The sequence below is a fragment of the Motacilla alba genome, chromosome 5, assembly GCF_015832195.1.
Source record: "Motacilla alba alba isolate MOTALB_02 chromosome 5, Motacilla_alba_V1.0_pri, whole genome shotgun sequence".
NCBI classification, from domain to species: Eukaryota; Metazoa; Chordata; class Aves; order Passeriformes; family Motacillidae; genus Motacilla; species Motacilla alba.
In genome coordinates this window covers 45,006,297-45,029,895 of record NC_052020.1, presented here as the reverse complement: position 1 = coordinate 45,029,895, position 23,599 = coordinate 45,006,297, and the positions used below count along the sequence as shown (strand labels likewise).

Below are 23,599 nucleotides of genomic sequence, written 5' to 3'. Positions count from 1 at the left end.
TGACAAGAGAATGGCTTTGGCTATTTGGAGAACATGAAGAATTTGACCAACTTTTCACTTCATCCTTCAAATTTTATTTTCAGGCATTTTGTTCGTGAGTGGCTTTCATGAGCAACTTTTCTTTAGTCTTTAATGAAATTTAGATGTAATCCCTCTGGCAGTTGTGTCATATAGAAAACTCATTTAGAGTTCGCAAGGGATCAAAATGTTATTGTTCACTTGAAAATGTGTTAGACACCCTAGAGAAATGAGGAAAGACTCCAGCTAGGAGCTTAAAGTCTCGATCTCACATGTTGCAGTAAGTGAGAGATACCGAGAGACAGTAAAAGAGGGAATTGCAGAGAAAAGAGGAGCATTGCCAGAATATTAGATTAGTAGTCATAAATTAAAAATCTGTATTGTGAATTCATAAATCTCTTTAACAGTAACGTTTTGTCAGTTATGGAAAACTGGAGAAGATGGGAGTAAGGGGTTTCTATATTTAAAATCTCTAAAGTATTAATCAGTTTTCATTGAAGTCAGGAAATGCCTTATCACCAGCCTTTGAGGGTTTTTTATGTATTGGCCCAGGTTAGCAGAGGGTTTTTTGCTTTGCTTGGAGAGGAAACTTGCTTGTTTTGTTGCTGGGTGATGGCTAGTTGTGGTATTAACTGCCAGCAAGCTGCTGGCAAGGATTAGACTTTTTCTTTTCCTTGTTTGCAAAACACAAGTATTACAAGTCCAGCAGTATATAAACACTTCTGTATTGCTCAACAGGTAAAATGGCAGTGATCAATTCATTAAAACAACTGTGGTTATATACCTAGAAGGAGAGAATTAGACCCTCTTTGCAGTGCAGCAGTGTTGTTTGCCCCCATGCAGTAATAGCATTAAAATTGAGTGTAGAAAAGGAAGCTGATACAACAGTGGAAGGATGTGAGGTCTCCAGTGCAAGCAGTAAAGAGCTGACAAGTGTTAGAAGGGTCACCAGTCAGGAGCTGCTGTCTGTCTTGTGTTCACTCTACAAGCTCATGGCAGTGTGGTCTGGACCAAGTGACTTCCTCCTGTGCCATTCAGCAGCCACTCTGCAGACCACGTTTGTTCAGCACAGGAGCCAAGAAGACTGCTCACCACTGTAGTTGGGAACATTTCCCATGCCTTACACAGGGTGATTGCCATAAGGAAGTACTCTTCATCTTCCAGCATCAAGGAATGCTGTATTCCCACAAAAGCATACTTAACCTTTCCTCCTCAGTTACAGCAGCATCCTAAATTTACTTCTCAAGTAATGATAAAAACCAAAGTCTTCCAGCTTAGTTGGACAACCATTTGTATACCTTATAGTATCAGTCTGCACCCTGCTGGCATTGGGAGCTGATTGTGCTTGTCAAGAGCATTATTCCCTGCTGCTTCCAGATACAGGGTTTAATGGGCTCCATCCAGATAAGGCATCTACAACTATTGTTATCAGCAACTTGAACATAAGACTAACTGATTTAGTTGCTTCTCAGAAGCTTGTGGTGGTGGGTTTCTAAGCATCTGCAAGATGCTTCACTGGTTGCTCTTTGACATTTATTGCTTCTAGGTCTGGTGTTCTTGACATTTCTTTCAGTTCACTCTTTGTCAGAGGTGTTGGTGAGACTTGGGAGAGAAGCATTTTGCCCTGTGGGTGGTTGGTAATGGAGTACTTACAGCATGGGTACAGCAGTGCCTTCTTTCCCTTCGCCTGCTAGTGGCAGCCTCTGTTCCCAGAAATTTTCAATTATATAGCTGTCCTCAGAGCTGGTATTGCCCCCAGGGCAAAGAGGGATAGTTGCAGTGTATTGGGTTGAGCTGTAGAGGCAATTCAGTCAATCGTCTTTTCTTGTTCCCATTTTTGCCACTGGTAACAGCTGGAGAGGGCAGCCTCTGTTTCCTTGCTGCCTGTTTGTGGTCTAGCAGCTGTTTGCTTCCTGCAGACTGTGTTGGGTATTTTGTGTGCCACAGTTCAGCTTACAGCTGACACTGTTCATGTTTCTGTCCTTTACTGAGCTGTCCTACCCTGTAGTCCAGGCTTTCCTGAAAGCCAGGATTAGCCAGCAGCTAGTTCCACCTCCTCTTGGCCGTGATGGGCTAAGGTGTGTGTGTGTGGAGCAGTTTCCCTTCCCCTCCAATGAGCTGTCCTTCATTGAGCTAATAAGTATCAGCTTCAAAGGCCTTTGAAATGTGTGTTCAGGGGCTGGTGCTGGCCTGTATGTTTGCTTTCCCCTCTTTCTGTATCTTCCTGCTTTACCATCACTCAGTGGACATATTTGGTAACAGTCATTGGCCTGTATTTATTGCCTGGCTTCTCTGTTTTCATAATCCCTTAATTGTGGTGTGTAGTGCCACACAATTGAATTTGGTTTGAATTTTTAGTTGTTTGGGTTTTTTAAATCTATTAATCAAGCCTCTCTGACAAAGAAGCCTGTGAGAGCTTTTGGCGTAGTTGTGAAATACTGCAACTGTGCAAGAGAATTCTTACTCTTGCTTTTTTTAGTGCTTGGCTTCACGACTGTAGTCTCCTTGCTCTAATGTGAATTCCAGAAGACAAAGGATTTATGTTTACTTTTTAAAGTTTCTTGAAGCCTATGCACCTTTGGAAGATTTTTATAAAAGTCCGCCATACGTTTTGATAGAAATAACTAATCTGGGGGCTCACACACATTATTGCTTCTGTATGCCCTGAGAGCTCCTGGTTGGGCTGGCCAGCTGCCATGAACCCTCGCTGGCTGGACAGTCTTCATATTGGCCTGGTTTCCAGCAGAAACAGTATTCAAATCAACACATTCCTGTAGAACGTTTTGGATTTCAGCAAAGCAACATTTTCCTACGGAAAGCCTTTCTTCAGAAAAATCCCTGAAGTCAAGAAGCTTCCCATGCCTGGGGCCCAGTGGCACAACAGAGTCTTCAGAGAAAGAACATTCATTGCTTGCCTTGGGTGGAAATCAAGTCCCATTTGCCATTAAAAATTGCTAGCACATCCATGGGAAGGGTGGGCTTTGATCAGAGGTGGCTCCCAGTTCTTCAGGGATTAAACACCATCCTCCATCAGTTCTCTCAGATACAGATTCATCAGTCTGTGAATACTTCATTTGGTCCCTGTGGTGGTGCACAGATGCCACAGTGCCATTGACTGTGCTTTGGAGAGAGGTGGATTGTGCACTGGATGCCTCTGGACTTACACCTCTGGATTCTGTTTTATGCATTTACTGCAAATACTGTTGCAGCCTGGATATCCTGTTGGCTGAGTGTATGCTTCAAATGATAGTATTTTCTGAAAATCAAACCTGTGGTCCTTGGCAGGTAACTGTTGGTGTTTCACGTGTTGTCTGAATTGTTCTTTCAAGATGTTTGCTTGAAATCTCAGCTTACTGTGGTTAATCAAGGTCCATCTTCCACCCACTCCTGAAAGTGCCCTGTGCTCATCTGCTTCTCAGAGTTAGGTCAGTCCAAACATGTCCAAGGCAAAAATATACTGGGCCCCAAGTTTCTTCATAGTGAGATGAGAGTTCAGACTACTTACTGCTTTTCTTCCAAGACATATTACTTTACTCTGTGTGTTTAGTTGGTAAATTTGGGGAAAAACTCTTCCATCAATAATGCTAATGGAATAAATAGTAATTTTATATCAGGTATTGATTACGAAAGAAAATCATAGACCCAGATTTTGCCTTTTTTATTTTGCCTAAATGCAGAATATGCTGTTACATCTGTAGGAGAACTGGCCATTCTTCTCTTGTAGCTTACAGGCTAGACTGAAGAAACAACTTGTTTGAAAAAATGCCTGAGATGGACCAAATTATTTAGGTTTTTACTGATGGTCTTTAGAAGAATGAACTTCTTCAAATGGTTTCTTAATCTGGAACAGAGAGGAAGCAGCTTTTGAACACTTTAAAGTGATAGTTCAACTCTGTCATTTGTCAACTTGAAATATGTTTTAATAATTAATACCCTCTGAGACTTCACATACAAAAGTTTGGGAACAGAAAAAAATTTACCCAGTGCAGTTCAAACATAGGTAAACTTCTGCAAAGCTGTGCAAACACAAAAGTTTGTTGTTTCAAAAGGCTTGATGGTTGCTGTAGTACATTATTTACATGCTTTAATTCTTTAGCTTCTTTCCCTGGGAAGACACAGTTAATTTTCTCAGCTCGTGTGGGTTTGTGTTGAATCAGGTGGAGATTTTTATGAGAGCCCTGGGCCTTTTTTTCAAATTGGAAAAAAAGATAAATCACTATGGCTTTGTTTCTCTAGTGGGGACATTTTGTCTATTCAAATGTATATGCTTTTCTCACTCCTTTCTTTAACCATCTTCCAACCCACTTACGACAGCCTAGGAGTGAGTTTCTTTTGCAGTGTCATTTCAGAATTTCACTCTTTTTTTCTCTTGGGCTTTTGAAAGGCATATAGTTGCCATACTGTGATTTCTGATTGGCAAGTCTTTACGGTATCAAGACAATGCTATGGCTTTCTGTTTGTAGCCTGATAGGTCCTGTCCCGGAGATTATGCAGGACTCTGATACACCGTAACATATGTTATAGGAGTGAATCCTACAGGAGTGTGAATGCCCTCAACAGCTCTTGACCTTCCTTTGAGTTGAGGAGCTACACTGAAGAGGGGGCGCTTACTACAAGGAATGCAAACAATTGGTTGCTTAAGCACTATGAAGTGAGCATGTGTTCAGACAAGTGTGTGCCCCATGCACTCCAGCACTTAAAATGTAGACCTACTTAACTTCTTTTTGGTCATTTTGTTTTCTTTCTCTCTCTCAATTCCCACTTTTGTTAAGGAGTATTGAATGTTTTTATTACTCACATAATTGGTTTGGATTTATATACAGTCCTTATTTTAACACAGTGAATTTTTTATATATTAGCACAAGACTATCTGCAGAATAGTTGTGGAAGAAGTGGTTTTCTTCTATATGGCATTTTAACAGAACTTTGCTAATGCTGTCAATGTAACAGACAGCACCTGTTTTCTTTTCATTGCATTTTGTGTAGCAGTTGCCAACTCAAGAGGAGACAAAAGCGACTCTGAGTAGAAATGGATTGTAGGGCTTGGTTCACACTTTGCATCCATAGAGGAAGGATTACCTTCTTAAAAATGTAGATTGCCTTACAGCCTTTCAGTAAAAGAGTGCCTTTCAGTAAAAGTGTAGCATATTAGAACACCTATGATTGTCTTCAAGCTGTAGAGGATTTTGAAACCTGTATCCTGACTGCAGGAAAGATTCTGTGGCAGCCTGTCTCTATCACCTGCCTTGACAATGCTACAACAAATAGGTACTTCCCCCAGGTAACATGGTTTTAAAATACTCGCTGTGCCTGAGCCCTTGGATCCCCTCAGCAAAATCCTACAGGCAGTGTCTCCTGCCAAGAATTCCTCACAGAGCAGGAGTGGGAGTAATGGTGACATTTCTGCTCTGGGCAGCACAACCTGCAGATGGCCATGGAGAGGGAGCTGTGCCATAGGGCAGGGAGGAGTGTACCTGGACTGCAGTCAGCGGTGCTCTCAGGAAAAGAGTGTGGTGGTTTGTAACACCAGCAACAAACTGGACTCCAAAGAAGCCACTCACCCTTCCTTCACCCCTTCTGGTAGGGGAGGGACAAGAGCAGATATTATGTGTTGAGATAACAATTTACTGAAAGCAAAAAAACAATAGAATAAGAAATGTGCAATAACAACAACAATATTAATACCAGAAGTATACAAAGAGAGAAGTTATTTTATCCACAATAAAGCTGTTCACTACAAGAAACAAAAACAAGATGGTAGACGGACCCTGTAGGTTGTATCCATGTGTGTTCCCCAGACAGACAATATGGTGATCGTTCCTGTGGTAGTTCAGAGCACAGGCAGGATGGTGAGGGAGCTCCTGTAGGTAGTGTTTTCTGCCACCCAGCCCAAAACAACTAAAAACAGTGACAAGCAAACCTCCCAAAAGCTAGGTCATCTGAGTTGGGTTGTGCTGCCGCTCCGGTGGGTTCAGTTCCTTACAGGCGCCTGTGCTGCCATTTCTATGTCTCTGATGTGCTGGAGGTCAGCCCCAGGGTTGCTGCCACTTGCCAGCCGTTCCGCTGTGCTCCTCTGCGCTTGGTTTGGCTGGGCTCCTTTCAGCTTCTCTCAGTGGGCTCAGCTGGGTTGGGGTCACCCCCCACCACTCCTTTCCCCAGCAGCTGAGCACTGTCTGTTCAGCACCACTGTGGATTCGCATTTTCACCTCATTTTTTCATCACCATGTCTCGTAACTGAGTTCTGGCAAAAACAGGAGGAAGACCAATGGTGGTGGTAGAGGCTGATCCCAGCAAGTTCCCACTGTGGAGGCAAAATGGTGCACTGCCAGTGGCGTGCCTGGCTTTTCCTCCTAGACCAAGCCCACGGTGGTGGTGCAGGGGGTGTAGAACTTGTCCCCGCCACCTCCTGCAGCCAGGGCAGCAGAGGGTCGCCTCACCCTCAGTCCTCTCACCCAGAGAGGTGGTGGTGGGCGGCTGCTGCAGGGAAGCTTCCTCACAGCCTCCCCTCCCCTCTTCTCCAGCTCGCCAGCACCGCAGGCTGTTGGAGCAGATGCTCCACACTCCGTTTCCGCAGCTCTGTGGGGCTGCTCCAAGGCATCAAAGGAAACAAGGTTTAGATGATCCTGCCAGTGTTGCCTCCTCTTCCCCCTCCTGTGTTTGAAATGCTGTTGCCTTCAGCTGCACTTGTCGTAGGAGTGGCCTCTTGGCGGCCATCACCTTCGGGCAGCCTCTTTAGCAGGAGGGAAGCAGAAGAAGAGCCCGGCCCTGTCTGAGTTCAGGGCAGGGCCTTGGTTCAGGCAGGCAGAGACACCTGCCAGGCACCTGGCGGCCCCTGTGGCCACTGCCCTGACAGGGTCTCACAGGAGCCACCGTGGTCACCAAGCGCGCGGCGAAGGCCGCGATTAGTCAGTGTGGTGCTGGCGCACGATGTGTCGAGCTGTTTCTGGTGGGTGAGGGGCTGTGCGCGCGCGGCCTCGGCGGGTGAGGCGCGGGAGCTGCCCGCTGTCCAGCCTGGCTGTCCTGGGCAGACAAATCGCTGGGGCAGCATATTGTCGCAGCTGAGTGAAAGCTGTAAAACATTTGAGTTGTTAGCAGGTATCTTTGGAAAAGGGCGTGTATTTTTCTGTACTGAGAATTCAGTAAATAATTTTGACATTGATTTGAAGTTTTTTATTATTTATTCAAAATTGCTTTTTTTCTCTCTTCCTCCAAGAGGGGGTGGGTGTGTGCTCTGCTGAGGAGGTTTTTCCTTCTGAAGAAAATGTTGATCTTGAATCAAATTAACCTATTTTTAACATGAAATATTAGACCCTCACTTGAAGGCAAAAGTGTCATGATGTTACATTAGCTTTAAGAACAAAACAGAATTCATGCAAATCGTAACTTATAATTGCAACTTCTAATGCAAATGTGATTTTTTTTACACTTGTTTCTTGTTCCCTTTAGCACATCAGGTCCACCCATTTGGCCAGGAAGCACCTTTTTCAAGAGAAATGGAGCCCTTCTACAAGGTAGGTGATAGATACTGCATCTTGGAGCAACTGTTCTACTTGAGAAATAACTTCTACAAATTGCACAGCTTTTTTGATACTCACCTGGCAAGAAATAACCAAATGTTTTTTTTGTTTCCTTTACCCTTTCTCCCTTATTGCGCATCTGGTGCCTTGAAAATGACGGTTTACCACGTACAGTGAGTGTAGTCTGTGAAAGTTGCTGCTTTTTTTTCTTTCCTCAGATCATTAAATTGCTTGCTGTAATATATGGTGAAGGGTGGCTTTTTGGTTTTTTCTCTTTGTGTGGATAAAGAGTGCCCGGAAGGAAATGTTCCAGGAACATCACTTTTAGCTCTGTGGATGAAACAAGGTTGTTCTTTGAGGGAGATCCTTTTTTTTACTCCTTAATTGTGCTGATAGCAAAAGTTACCAGAAGGTAGGTAGCCATGATGTTGTGGGGAAAACAGTGTCAGAGCATTTGTCTCAAGAAAGCTACCATGGTTGATAGTGCTTATATTCATAGAACAGTGTTAAATACAATTTCCATTGTATGGACAATATATACAGAAGCTATATGACTGCAGTTTTGATAGCTGAAAATTTTCAGTCTACTTTACCAGACTTCTTAAATTAGTTTTTCACTGCTGTATCTGCTTATATTTCTGCCATTGAGTACATCACTCTTAAAAGAGGTGTCTTAGGAACACAGAAGGTTGCGTCCCCAGACTGCGAGTGTTTCTCTATGGTGCAAAGTAACTTACACCACTGAGGATCATTTTATGGTCTTTGCAAGGATTTATCCATGAGTTGTCTCAGTTTCCTTTTCATTCTCCTGGTGCCAAGATTTTTCTGGTCTTTCTTCTGACAGAAAATGCTATATAATGTTCTCAGGAGCATTTATCCAAATCACCTGTGATGGAGCTTTACTCACAATGAGACACACAAGCAAATAATTCATTGTCAGGCAGTATTACCTTTTATGGTTTGAGGTTTACCTGAGAATATTTTTCAAGTTAATTCCTTGCACATATCTAAGAATTTGCATAACTCTATTTAATATCTATGCTGAGATTTGTTCAAGTGAATTTTAAATACATTAAAACATTCAGACTATTTCTTAGTACTAGGAGATGGTGTAAATTGTAGAGTTTGGCTGCTTTTGGTTTTAGTCTGATCAGATAGATCTGCTACCTTTACAGTCCTTCCTAATAAGAAGAACTAGATTTTTTTTTTTTGTAAGGAAAAAGAACTATTGTGAAATAGCTTGATTTGTTTCACTTTTTCAACAATTGTGATTTTAAATGGGTATCTGCACATACATAGTCTTCGTAATCTGAGTTGATAAAATGTAAACTTGCTCTGTCAAGTCTGTATGGCAGAAATGTTTTACCTTTTCTTAAGATACAAGACACCAGGAATTAATAACAGCTGGTTTTGTAGTCCTCTCTATCTCAGTTGTTGCTTAAAGCCTTCTCACAATCTCACAACAAAGAAGAATACATTGTTCTCTGTCGTTTTCTCCTCTGCCCTCTTCTGCCTTCCATATTGGGGTGGGAAATCTAAAAGCCCAAAACTTTTCAACGTATTAAAGAAATAGAGAAAAGAGATGACTGCCTTTTCAAGCAACTGGCAAAGCCTAACAGACCTTTAACTGAGTCAGCATTCTGCGTTGCCATTTCAAGTGGAAAATGCAGCCAAGTTGGGCTGTAATATGCATGATACGACTGAGGTTGGAAGGATGTGAGAGTATGAAGAAAAACATCATTAAAGTAATATTTTAACACTTCCTGGTTATAATTTTAAAGCAAGAAGATAAATCAGTGAAGCCTTCCTTTCTGTCTTTTTGCTTTCATTTCTGTCTTTGGATTTTTCCCTACAATAGGCTCTTTAATATGTAGTTGCATGGAAATAGTGCATCCACCTCTTTGCTGCTTCTGTGAGTGTGTTTTTCCAGAAGAACCGTGTAAGAAATGGTGGCAGTGCAGGGAGGTGTGAAATGAGGTGTAGGTATTTCTCATGATGCCTTGAGAGGCTCCCTGGAACAGAGGCTGGACAGTGTTAAAGGAATAAAGTAGGTATTTATTAAAAGGCCTTCAAAGGATACACCTTGGGCTGTACGAGAGCCTGGCCATGGCTCCACCCAAGATGGATGATGAGTCATGAGTTTTCACACTTTGATAAGTTTTGGTCCATTTAATATTGGGGTTAATTGTCTAACTCTACAGCTTCAGGCTATGAAGTGTCATCCTCACAGACTGCTCTCCTCGATTTGCCATTGTTTGTAGTTTTTGGGCCTGTAGCTGCAACAGTGTCCTTGGTTCTTGGGCTGGAAAAAGATTGTTTTGTCTAACTGAACTGTGAGAACTTGCTAACCCTTTATATGAAGCTCAGAGTTATATACAAATGCAATATCTGGAATCTGGAAAATATGAAAGCTGAAACTTAAGGCATCAGTCAGTACCTATGTTACATGACCATCTGAAGTATTTTTCCAGTGCTTATAGTCAGCTTAATGCAATCAGGAGAATGAAAAATTGACTTAATTATTGGTTTCAAGTTATAGTCCTGCCTTTGGATTGGCAAAAGTTGAGGTAACAAAGGGATTTTAAACTACTTTTATTTGATAATTGTCCTACTATGTTTGAAAAGAATGCTCACTGTGTTATAGACAATAATACAGAATACTTCTGTAATTATAGTAAATGTGATATTCATGTGCACTTGTCACACCTCATTTCTTCTGAGTTCTTAAGAAAAATGTTCTTTTTCTGGTCTGAGGAATGAAGAAAAAAATTCCCCAATATAAGTAGTGCTTTCTTTAGCCAAGAAGACTTGTAGATGCTCCTGGTTTCCATTCATTTTATATCAGAACTATTTGGCAAAATAATCTTAACCATTGTAAAGAGTTTAACATATTTCTTCTGAGAAAGTGGCTGAGAAAACAGTTATCTGTGTACCTCAGAATAGCAAAGGAAGAGAAAGGGAGGCTAAAATTCATTTTAGCTATTCTTTGTCCTTAATATTTTTGACATGAGTGGGATTAATTCTCTATTACTTTCTGGCTTTGTATTTTTAAAGAATTTTGAAATAGATTTTTGCTGTTCTCTTTTGCCTGTGATTTTATTAGATACGAGATGGCTGCCTTTGGTTTGGTTGTTTTTTGGGTTTTTTGGTTTGGGTTTTTTTTTTGTTTTTTTTTTTGTGAGGATCATGGTGCTGTTGTTCTTGGCATTAAGACTCTAACCAGTTACCCTGTATTGAGTCAGTCACCTGCCTAGGTACTTTCTGTAGTCTTGAACTCCTTCTGCTGGGTGACAGTTGCTCCCAATATCCTTGTGCTGCTTGGTCTTCTTGAGAAAAGTCCCTTGCAGAGCTTAATTTAGGTAGGACCTTCAGTCTTACCAGACTCTAATGTCTTCTCTCAAAACTTACCTGTGTGTCCATGGAAATTGCTGTATTCTAGCTTTCAGGATTTCCATATAAAACAGGTTTTTGCTCTTGCTGCTTTTCTTTTTCTGTTGTTTTGTTTGTAGCTTATTACTGTACATATTGTGTGTTTGTTTCAAATCATGTTTTTTGTTTTTTGTTTTTTTCATCTGCTGTATGGAAAGCCTTTGTTCCCACTGTTTTTTCTTTTCTGATCTGTCATAACACATTCATTTTTATATAATAAAATATATGTGAGGAAAAAATCCTTGTGGTGGAAAATATCTGGACATACTTTAAACTCTTAAGGAACTTACACTGTGGAAGATACGTGGGACCATAGTCACATCAACTTCAAGACCTTAACTAATTTATGGTGTTCTGAAAAGGGCAGTTTCATTGCCTCTGCTCTGATCTTGGGTGTCAAGCTTGTATTACGGACTTGAGCATGCACTTGCTCACAGATCAGTTGTAATAATAAAACTATTTTGCTGTTAATGTCTGATATTCTTCTTGAATAAACTAAAAATACATCTTCAAATTACCTTTTAGCAGCAGTCATATAAATTCCAGTGGCTGTGTGCCGCCTGTAAGATGTAACTGGACTGTGGAGGAGTTAGGTTTATTTTCTTAAAGATGTAACTTATCTTTCAAGGGAAAAAATCCCAAACCAAGAAAGTTACTACTCTATTTAATCTTACTTGCCCTCACACTTTAATAAATTAAATGCAGCATATTGCAATGCGTTTTTGTATCAAATTTGCTCTGTCTTGATTTGTCTTCATTGTCTGGGGAAGGAAAGTGAACCTGGGTCATCCAGTCCCTATTGCTGTTGAAAAAAAAATGGAGGTGGACCTCCTCCCTGAGACTTGATGGTCCACCTTCCAGTTGTGCGCGACCTACTGTAAGTAGAGCTGCGATCCTTGCCAAGTTGTCTGTGTTCTGCTGTGAGCAAGGTCCTCCACTTCCTCTTCTGACAGTCAGCACAATTTAAATCTACTGCCTGTGGATGTTACATCAAAGATAGGAACTTTTTCCTCAGAGATCCTGCCGACCTGGATTCACACCTGCGAATTGGATTGCAGCAGTCAGTGAACTGGATTCAGACAGCATGGCTTTCCTTGGAAGCCTTAATCCTCTCTTAATGAGGATGGAAAGAAAGACTGGAAAAATCCATGCCCTTAAGAATGCAGATGGGGAGCAGTGAGGAGTTGTATGTGGCCTCTAGTCCCTCTTGGCTGAGGGAGCCTGAGAAGGGAGGGATTACCCTCCCCAGATCTCATGGTCTGCTTGTTCTTTCTCTACCAGCAGCTGCAGAGAATAGGCATCCTCAAGCTCCAGAACAGAGCAAGGGATAGGATGTTTACCTGGGGATGACTTGCCCTCTTCTCCTTTGGGAAAGCACTGTATGAGAGGCACACTTTATTCTCAGATACTTGAAGCAGCCCGTGTGCCATCTGCCTTGGTCCTGCTGCCATGGCTATAGCTGGCACCGCCTGTGAGAAGCTTTGATGGGAAAGGATTGGAAGATACTGTCTTCAGAGGATCAGGTGTCACCAAAACCAGCATGAGATGGAGACTCCACAGTTTGTTGCAGAGTAGAAATGCAAACTCTGGGCACTGCTACTCCATTAACCATTATTGCCCTCAGTCCAGGTTGGTGGCTTTCATGTTTTATTGTGCTGACATCTGACACCTGACCATAATGTGAAACTTTAGGGAAGCTCTCAAATCCCATGGATCATTTTATTCTTAGTTAAGGATGATGCATTATTTGAGCTAGAAAGTTGCATTCCTAATAAGAAAGTTTAGATTGTATGAACAGAAAAGAGATGTCCTACATAAAAAGATGAGGAACCAGTTTATTTTGAACATGTACATATGTACATACAATTGTACAGAGATCTTTTTCTTCTCTAATAAGCTTGAGAATCCTTGTAATGTCCAAACAAGCCATTTAATCTTTTTCTCATTAAGTATTTGTAAGAAATAAGAGAGGAGATTTGGGACTTCACTTTTCCAAGCATTAACTATTAGTAGAAGGAATTGCTGAGGTGGAAATAAACCAGCAGGGAGGAGGCAAGAAGGAGGCATTTATTGCTTATTTCCCTTGAAAACACTAAATTAGAAACTTTCACTCCTATAAGTGAAGACATCCAGCCTGTGTTTTTTTTGTGGTAATAGTGGCATTAGGATAAGAATGTAACAATACCAGGGCCTGGTTTCTTTGGACGAGTATTGCCCACACCAACCACTCAGCCTTTATCTGGAGAAGCTGGGAGGAGTTGGGTTTTTTACTTTCCAGAGTAAAGCCTTTCAAAAGGGAGCTTGACAACAAAATCACTAAGAGAAGATGCCTGTGTGCATGCAGCCACATGTATTTTCTTTCTAATAATGGGAAAAATTGGAATGTTTCTGTCAACACTGCCAACAAATACCCAGGAGCCCCTGCAACCACAATGAGCTTCTTTCTCCTGGTGGACATTCAGTTCATCTGCTCTTCCCACTGAGCAAGCAGAACAGGTGCAAGTCCTGGGCATGTAAAGGGAAAAAGTACAGCCCATCCTGGAACACAAGGTGCCTGTACCTTCTGTGCTAACAGTGCTGAGGAGCAGGAGGAACAGGGGAGAGCTGAAAGACAAGAAACTTCAGCAAGTCTTGTGTGTGTTTAACCTTCAGAACTGCGTGTCACAACTCAAAGGAAAACGAACCTTGGAAAGAAAGGCTCTCATTTCTTCTACTGCCTAGAGGTGCAAACAAAAAGAACATGGCAAAGTACCGTATGTATTACAGATAATTTATTATTATATAATACTTAAATGTCATGGTGACCATAAGAAAAAGGCCAAAAGCAATACGAAACAATCCAGCCTTAGGATTGTAGATTTAGGTGCTGTGATCTATAACATAGTCTAGTGCAAAACTCTAAGGCCCAAATCCAAGACCTTTATTTCTTAATGCATATTTGGGCATCTCCTGTTCCCAAGAATCTAAATACATTTTCTTGCTTTGGGGTTATAATTTCTTGATTTTGTGCTCTGTGAGATGAGGATAATAATGGTGCTTTTCACTGCCCAGAGCTGTCAGTCTAGAAAATATTGGCTCTGCATCATATTCTGATGCTTCACTAATGGAAGAACTTTAAACAGGGGGAGGATAACTGTAAAAAGCAACAGAGCTGTCCATTAGCTTTTGCAGGGAAGTGAATTTTGGTTTATTTTTCGTTCCCCCCAGCTGAACTCTTTACTCTGAGAGATACACTTGGAAATTGACTGTTTTCTGTGGAGACCTGAGGGGGATTGAGGGTCTAGTTCCAATGTAGTTACTTTCATCAGCACAGTGAGCATTAAACCTTTTGACTTCATCATGTTTTCTCTTCAACTTTTGCTTCTCTGAACTGCCATTCCACTGTCTTTGAAAAAAATGGTGACAGTCATGCTTTGTTTGCTGTTGAGTTGGTTTGAGTCAACATACTGAATTAACAGCAAAGCTGCTATCTGTCCTTGTTAAAATAAATCACTTTTCATTGACATAGCATAATTATTTAAATCAGCTTTTTTTTCCTGGTTTTTTCTCTTTTTTTTTTTTTTTTTCCTTTCTGCTTTTCTCTTTTTCCTCCCCACACATGAAGGATACCTGACAATCTCCTCAGGAGTTTCTTTTCAGGAAGATGATTCACATGATGCTTCCGTAGAGACTGAATATTTGAATAATTTATTTATTATTAGCATTCAGTGTGTTTGCAGTGGTATTATTGAAGAAGTAAAATTAAGTCAGAGGGGTTGTGCAGTGTGTCCCTAAGGGAGTAATTTGAACAGCAGAGCTCTCCTTTGTTTGGGAAAGTGGGTAAACTCCTAGAGGGGCTTCTAGGGTCCTGTGGGTGCTGGTAAGGGCTCCTGTTTGTGAGAGGATTTTGTAATGGCCTTAGCACTGTACAGTCAATTAAAAAATCCCAATGACTGACTGAATTTTGCAGTGATTCCTACAGAAATTGTGGCTTTGGGGTGATGTTTCTAGCTCTGCATTCTGTGTAGGGTGCGTATGTAGCTGTGCAGTTTGAATGTAGTCTTTTTATTCCTATTTTTCTAGTTGAGTGTGTAAAATATGGCAAAAGCTGTTATTTATTGAGTGCCTGAAGTGTGGTCCTGCTAACATTGATGCAGAGCCATTAGTATGGAAATGGCATCTCTAGCTGTTTATATTCCCTGTGACCAAAAGGTCTGAGCTACCTTTGGTCTCTGAAGTTGGGAAGGAAGAAAACTGAACTCCATCGGATAGGTCTTGGTAAGGAAGATCACGTTGCAGAGTACACAATGATAAGTTGAATTCCTGATGTGTTTAAACTCAGTAACTCATGTTTCATATCTGCATGGGTGTCTTTACTATCTTTACAGATAACTCTGCTTATTTGGTAACAAGTCTTGTGTAGTGACTTTTGAAATTATTACATCTGAGTGACTCAAGATGAAGTTTACTGACTTTGTTTACTTCCCTTGACAACTGGAGTGTGTGGATGAGTGCTGCAAGGCAAGTTCTACCACAGTATTAAGCTTGGGCAGAAGTTCTGGCCACAGGTCTATTCACCTGTTCTGCCTTCAGTCAACTGCTCTCTGAGTGGTGGCAGTAAAACAGCACTTTGCAGAACACACTGGAGAGAGAAGTAACTGCTGTGAGTTCCTGCAGTAGTGGCCTGGCTGCCTCAGTAACTGCTGTAGTGTAGGAAAGAAAAGATACAGGAGTTACCCCCAGAGCATGAAGGAGTTAAGGAGCTGAATGGTCCTTGCCCTGGCAGGTCAGTGCTGAGGTAACCTACAGGTACTGTTTTTCCAAGGATACTGTTAAATGGCTTCATATCTGCTCTTAGTTAATTTTCAGGTTGGTCCTGCAGGTGATGTGGCTATGAGCACTAGAATCTACTTCCTTTAAATTGGCAGTAGCTCACCTCAGCTGTTTTAGGAAAAGTATTTTCTGTGACTGACCCTGGACCCTAACAAACCTGTGTAGGCATCAGCACAGGTGCTTTTGTCTAGAGACACGTTCCAATGTTCCTCCCACAAACACACATACAGGACTGACTTAAAAATGGAAAACTGACCGTGGTGCTCTTGGGTTTCAGTTGGGTAAAGTAATATGGAGACCAGATAGAGCAAAAGAAACTACAGGTTCCTGTTCTGTGACTTTTTCCTTTATTAGGGCTGCCAGACATCCTCCAATGTTTTCCTTTCCATGCCAGGAGTTGCAGTCTGCTCACAGAGTGAGGGCTGTTTGCCTGTTGTGATTGCTTGCATCCAGGATTACTGGGTACCTAGTGGCACAGTGAGAGCATCTCCTAAGGGGCTGTTATGTGGATCGGAGTTGTACTGGCTGCGATCACTGCAGACATGGAGACAAGTCTGGTAGCAGCTGGTGTCAAACCTTTCCTCTCAGTGAAGTTTGGGGCTAGGCTACTTCTGCCTAGGCTGGCGCTTACAGCAGTAAATTTCAGTGGTCTGTGACAGGAATATAGCACACTACCAGTTAGATCCTATATTACAGCAGGCGTTCTCTGAAAAAGTCACAGTTAAAAATTAGTGGTGAAATTTGTATAGTATCTTGGAAAATGGTAGAGTATGGAAAGGTTTATTTTCTGTAACTGTGAAATTATTGTGACTATTGCCATCAAAATCTCTGGGCTGTTGAGCTGGAGCATATGCTCCGTGCTGAGAGCTTGTGAATGTTTGGCATTCCTAAAATGTGAAGGTGGCTGATATTAGAAGCAGTCTTGGCTTTCATAATTCTAGAGTCTGAGAGCACAGCTAGAAGAGAGGCATATGCCTGTGCTTTACATGGAGATTACTAAAATAAGAATATTATTGCAGTTGTGTTGCTATGAGCAGTTTTGGTGATGTGCAGATTGCTATGAGTAAGGGAATGCTGTTGTCAAGTCTGGCTGTTCCTTGACTATGTCAGATTTCTTGAACCATACCTATATTAAGAAAATTATAACAGAAGCTCTAGGAATTTTTAAGATGCTCTCTTGGTATGATGTGCTTGTGTGATGGGCAGTCACCTTTTTTTGGATCTCTGGGGAAGCCAAAGCTTCCTAACTAGTAAAAAGAGGAAAATTATGGGACAGACAGTGATGACAGTCTAAGCAAAGCTTGTGTCTTGTGAGTTTCCTTGTATGCTGTCTGTGTTAACGATGGTCATGGTTAACATTGGTAATAATTTTTCGTCTCCAACATGCTAGAAATTTCTTCCTGTCAGGCAGAGCAGATCTCTGTTCTGCTTGTAAGTTCTCAATTACATACAAGGCATTTCTTAAACATCCAAAAAATGGCAAATCAACAGAAATAAAATATTACTAGGAGAGCTTAATTTTGTTTGAAATGTTGAGAAAAGTAGAAGCTATATTAAATAGATTGGGTGGTCAGTGGCTTGCACATTTCACTGCTATACCTTATTTAAGCTAAATGTGAAAAAAATCCATTGGTTTCAGATATTGGAATAAATCTTGCTGCTAGAAATTCTTGAGCTGCACACTTGAGAGTATGCAGAGCTCTGGGATGGCACAGTTTGTTCTTACAACTATGAATTCATAATTTGATTTTCCTGAAATTGATAACAGACTAGTGAATGAATTGGGACTGCAAGAGGAAAGGAGGCAGGATTTTTTTTCTTTTTCAGGAGAAGTACAGTGTGTTCAGAAACCTGCAAACCAAAGCCAGGGCATCTGTTGGGGTAAGTAGTGCTTTACACGACAGGTTTCAAACTACTAGAAGTACACCTGCCAAGATAGTAGACTGTGAACATGAACCTACTGTACACAGCACTTCTTCCTCTCATCCTTTGTAATGAAAGCAAAGTTGCACCTGGGTCTTTATAGACAAACTTTTACAAAACAGTCCAATCAGCAGAGTGGGATAAACTAATTTTCTTACAAGTGTAAGAGTCTGTAAGACTTTCAGACTGTAAAAGATTTTATCCTCTGTTGAATGCATTTAATACTGATCACAAGTTAGCATAGAAAATGTAACTTTTCTTTGAATTGTTTTAGGACAACCTTCGTCAACTTGGAAATAAGATTATAGGGTCTTTGGCTTCATCTGCAGGTTATTTCTCTTTGTTTCCTTTTTTTTTCAGGTCAGAATGTCATAGTGCTTGGGATTGGATACAATAAAAATAATAAATTCTGTTTGTCTCTGATAATATTTATTTCTGTGTCTAGCCAGTCATTTTGCTCTCTAGTGCACAAGAAGGATAAGGTGAAATTGAAATTAAAATTACACGTACAGTGATGGGTAATTCCAATCCTGATTTTTACATACACTCATATTTTGAATCAAGATACTAAAAGCACTTCCTGCATATCTTTCATTTGAATATTTCAACATCCATGCTTTGCATCTTTTAAACACAGTTTATTTATTTTGTGTAAATACGTGCATTGTTTTTCATTATAACAAAATAAGAAATCTGCTTTGGGTACCAGAAATTGAGTTTCAACAGTTAGTTTCTGATATTAATCCATTAAGTAACTTGTTTCTCCTTGTTTCTTGAAACAAGAACAATATGTGATTTTTCTTGGAGATGAAGCTGCTGTATTATTTGTAAAAAGATGAGGCTTTAAACATGTGAGTTGTTGTCTCAGTAAAGGCTTTGATATGACTGGTGCAGAATACAGCACTGGCAGTTGTTTTTAGTACTTTGAACGGTATTAATCACTGACAGGGCAACCTGCCTACGACACGGGTGCTCAGCAGTTTCATACAGAAAGGCACTTCTACTCAAATTGATTCTCAAAATACCCAGCAAACCCTTTAATTTCCCCATACCATCTGTTGAACAGCTTAATGCTTGGAGGCAGAAATGAGACAGGGCAGAACTGGATGGGGACAGAGCTGAGTGAACATGCAGTACTGCAAGGTCATGACTCCCTGGCTTTTCGGGTCAGTCACGATGGGGCTAGCAGGGCTCCAATTACTTCTGAAGGATAGGATCCAAATTTACTGGAAGATTTCTGAAATTAATCCTTCTGAAATTTGGTTCCTAGGATCAGCAGTTACTCTTTTGCCGGACTTGCAAGTGCTTATAGGTCCATGGCATCATGATTTATTTTGTAAACATTCCACGATTTGACGGCTATCTTTAGAGATGCCCCTCTATCTACATCGAGATGTTTTTCTTGAAAAGTGACACATAGTAAACTCTTCCAGGTAGCTCTTAGTTTTCACTCTTAGAAGATGACCAGCAAAGATTATAAAACAAATATTCCTGATTTTTTTGCTGGTATTTTACTTTCCCTGTGATTAACTGGAGCATGAAATCTTTTTATTTAGCACAGGAGGAAAATGAAATATTGAGGTCCAGAATGAGACTTGCTAGTACACAGGACCACTGAACAGCTGTTCAGCAATCTACAGATTGAGTAAAATAGCTTAAGATGATGCTAGTGAACTACTAGTCTACTAAAGGCATCTGTCATTTTTTTCTCAGGGTTTTGTTTTTTTGGGGGGTTTGGAGGGTTGGTTTTTTTGGGGGTTTTTTGGTAGTTTATCTGAACAAAAAAAGATGTAGGCAGTACTTTGAGTGGAATAATAATCTTTACCACTGAAAATTAGGTAAAAATAATAACAAGGAAAAAAGTATAACTTAGAAACAGATCTTCACAGTTACATAAAACCAGTTTACAGTTCCTCTAGATGTTTTATTCAGCTGGTAACCAAGCTGAAATTCTTTTCTATATTATATCCTATGGGAGTGTACTCTGTAAGCCTGACAGGAGGAGGGACAGCTTTATAGACACAAGACAATACGCAAAAAACCTTAAAACTGCCTTTTTGAACAGCCCATAAGTCGCAGTTCAGGCCACACCCAAGCATTGTAGCCCGTGGTCAAGGGTCCTGAGAGGAGAGTGGAGCTTCAGCAGTGCAGCCTGTCTGCTGCCTTAGAGAACTTGTGTTTGAGACAACTAGCTCTGGTTTCATTTTGTACTCTGAACTCATGTGAGCACCCGTGTCTGTAAATGTGTAATCCCTCCACCATGCTTTTCACATGTTTTTATTATATATTTATTACTTCACAAGTAACTTGATGGAGGTTGGACTGTTGTTAATGAAGGATATGAAGGGCTTGAATTGCTCACTGTGGCTGCTATAGCTGGCATTGTGAGCCTCCACTTCTGTGTGTGTGCTGGTTAAAACAGTTTTAAATTCTACACTGCCTACCCTTTAGGGACTACCTGCTGTGCTCAAGAGCTACAGACCTGAGGCATTGTCATATTACAGGTATCTCTTTCAACCTCAGCTTACCTGCATTCTTCATTCCTCATTCTTTTAGGTTGTTTCTCCAGTATTTATTAAAAAAAAATCAGGAAGGGAGATGCTGTTGTCTTTACATAGCAAACCTGCAAGCTGAAGCCTGTAGTTCTTCCCTGCAGGCATGACATTTGGTCATTCAGAAGCAAAAAAAAAGCCTGTATCGCCAGTACCTTCAGGTATGCAGACCGCATGCAAAATAATAAACAAGAGTTTCCTGCTGACCTTGCTCGCTGGAAGGCAGCAGTTGCCTTTGGCCAGGAGACTGTCTGCTTGGGGAAGGTGGTGATCCTCAGCTGGCCAGTGCCAGGAGGCCTCTTGGAGGGGCAGAGCGAGGTGGCCTCTCTAAAAGGAAACTGTCTGTCAGTATGATCCCACAGTTCCTGTGAGCAGCTACTGTTTTGAAAAGAGGCAATTTAAAAAGCAGCGTTGACACCTGAGACACCTTTCTGAGAATTTGGATGTACTTTTTCTTCTGTGCTTGGATTCCCATAACTGACTGGCAGGGAACAGTTTTACATCAAGTGCTAAGTTTCTTAAATTACTCAAGATATAGTTAATGCTCATGAATCCAGAGCAAATGCTGAAGTTTGTGAAGATTTTGACATGCTGTTCTTGTTATACCAACACAAAGATTTATCCCAGCTTTCACTGCAACTGCTTTGTGGTGGTGGTTTCACAAGTCATAATTCTTCTACACTTGCTGAACCCTGCCAGGCTGCTGTTCTGCCATAATGCATTCTACTGACAAAGCTGACTGCCAGTTACGTTAATTGGCTATTGGTAGTGATTTGTCTCCTACGAGTCAAATACAGGCTGGAAAAAAAAAAGCCTGAATCTTTCCATACAATTTTAATTCAGCTCTCCTGTTATGTGTACTTTAGGATATAGATCCTCTTATTATATAATTGCTTAACCTGTGGGGGTTTTTTCCCATTAGTCTCTTGCTTTTTTCAGTGCATTAACTGTGGAAACAGTGATTTGGAGGACTACTTCAATCTACTGAAATGCAGCATTTTCTAGCTTTTAAATGCATAACCTTTTGGCGGGTGGAGTTGGTTAGGGGTCTTTTGGTTCTGCCACCTTCATGGCTTCCATTTAGGTTTGTTACTTGTATATGGAAGGAATTCTAGACTCAGTTCTATCGCACTTCTGCATCCTGCTTGTCAGTTCTGTATGAGATGGAATGAGTTCATATATTGGATTATCTGAGGGGCTCAAAAATAATAAAAATGGAACTCTTGAGCACCCATTCTGAAAGTTTAAAGCTACTCAAATTGTACTGAGGTATTTATTTTAAAAAAAAGAATTCTTAGTTGTTGTAGTTGGGTATTGTTCCCTTTGCCTTTGCCCATGCAGGTGTTACTACTCAGTATTTCATTCACTACAATTGAACCTCTGGGTCAGTTATCAAGGAAAACCATTTCCATTTTTTAGGACTTCATAAGCTTGTTACTGTAATGAAGTATATGATTTCTAAGTTTTTTCAGGCAAGGCTTTTCTGTAATTGGTATGGCACATGACAAAATCAGATTGAGCGACCTTGGCCCTGTGATACCCAGTGTCTGAATTTAACATGTATAACCAGGACCCCTTTGATTTTTTTTTTTAATTTTCATAAACTATGAAATGTTTTCAAGAATGATAAATTACTTGGATTGTGACAATAACTCAGAGCCACATACAGCACCTCTCACTCTCAAAGTACTTTCAAGCATTGTCTAATGTCTGATTGAATCACAAAGCATCCCTTCTGGTGGGTTTGGGTGAGCACCAGTACCCCTGGCTTAAATGGAGAGTTTGAGCAACTTCTTCAGAGTGAGCTTATGCCTGTCAGATGTGGCAGGAGCCGCAGGATTGCAGAGCCATCCTTGGTTTCTGCACTCTTTTTTAAAATTCACCTGGAGAAAGATTCCCATCATAGTCTAGAAATGTGCTCCAAAATTGTTACTTACCTGCTTATGCATTTTGGACATGGAGTCTCCAGTGAATGAAGAATTGCATGGTCTCTCAGCTGGAAAGGAAGCTTGCCATAGGTTTTCTTTGCTTGTAATGGACACTAACTGCAGGATTGCTTTACAGAAGGCCAGAGATAGGCAGGTGTTAGAGGGGGTGAGGGACCTTCTGCACTTGTCCAAATGAGAAGATGCATATCATGGCCAAGGAGCAGAGAAAGGAACTGGGGAATAACAGGTTATCTGTGAGAAGTGGTTGTGAATCTCATTAGCACTTCTGTGACTAGGGAGTGTATCTTTTTATCTCCAATAATCTGTATGAGTCTTCGCTGCAGGCATGGCTGTGTGTAAGAGCTGGACCAGGTTTCATGTTTCATACCCCAGTGACCCCTAGTTTCAAACCCCAGTGACAGCTTCTGCTGTGGGTTCCCAAACTTTGGCATGTGAACTCTGAAATTTCTGTCAGGACATTGGGAATATCTCAGGTGTCGTCCCTTGGGTGTCTGTAGTGGCAGCTGGGGCTGCACATACGTGTGCAGATCCCTCTGTCTGTACAGCTGTTGGAGCAGTCACGTAAGCAAGGATGAGGTCTGTAATTTCCTGCAGTATTTTCTCTATTTAAAGTACTTGAATCACAGAGCACTCAAATTAAGTAGTTCATGCACTTTGGAATTGAAGAGACTGCCTTGGAGAAACTCTCCAACTGCAGCTGAATTAATGCTAACCAGGCCTGAGGATTGCTAGAAATAAATAATGAGTGGATGAGGGGCTGAGAAACCTGGCAGAGTTTCAGAATGCAAAGGTGGGGTGGCTGGGGAGCATTATCTTATCTAAATGGTAATTTCTATTCTGTACGTTAATTAAAACACATAGTGTACAAAGTAGCATTTAGGAAGTCTTTTGGAGGATGTTTTCCTAAGGGGATGTTTTGCAAGTAAATTGTGAGTTGTACATGCCTGCTCAGTGCAGCCTGTAAGAACTGCACTGAAGCAAAAAGTCCAAATTATATGCCCTCTTAAAGCAATGGCATTTCATGTATGTTGATAGTTTGGGAGAATTGTTTTTATTTTGTTCATACTAATACATTTTGATATCATTATCAGAGAAAGAACAAAGCCATGTTCATGAATCAGTAGAGATTAACAGTATGAAATTGAGGAATCTGGTTCAAGAATACAGAAAAGAGTCATCAGTTTCAAATGAAAAATTTCTGTAGGAATTAAAACATTTTACATATTTCTTTACTTATATCTTAGTGATTTTTTTCTCATGAAGACTGCTTAAACAAACCGATTCATGCACCAGTTTGGATGAATTAAACCTTAAATGTTACTGTCTATTTATTGTAAGTGTAGAAACAAGGTTCCCATCTAGTAATCAGAAATTATTTACATGACAGGCATGTTTTTTG

At 40.9% G+C, this 23,599-nt stretch overlaps 1 protein-coding gene across 14 annotated transcripts in view; it reads left to right on the top strand.

Annotated features, from left to right (window-relative positions):
- The window catches only part of FOXN3 (forkhead box N3), a 206,554-nt gene that overhangs the window by 127,039 nt on the left and 55,916 nt on the right, over positions 1 to 23,599 (top strand). For 9 of the 14 annotated variants that reach the window (XM_038138081.1, XM_038138080.1, XM_038138089.1 and 6 more), the window contains 2 exons: positions 7,465 to 7,529; positions 17,604 to 17,657. In XM_038138081.1, coding sequence (XP_037994009.1) covers positions 7,465 to 7,529; positions 17,604 to 17,657 — 119 coding nt within the window. The remainder of the gene's footprint in view (positions 1 to 7,464; positions 7,530 to 17,603; positions 17,658 to 23,599) is intronic. The other 5 variants (XM_038138093.1, XM_038138092.1, XM_038138086.1 and 2 more) reach the window with 1 other exon arrangement.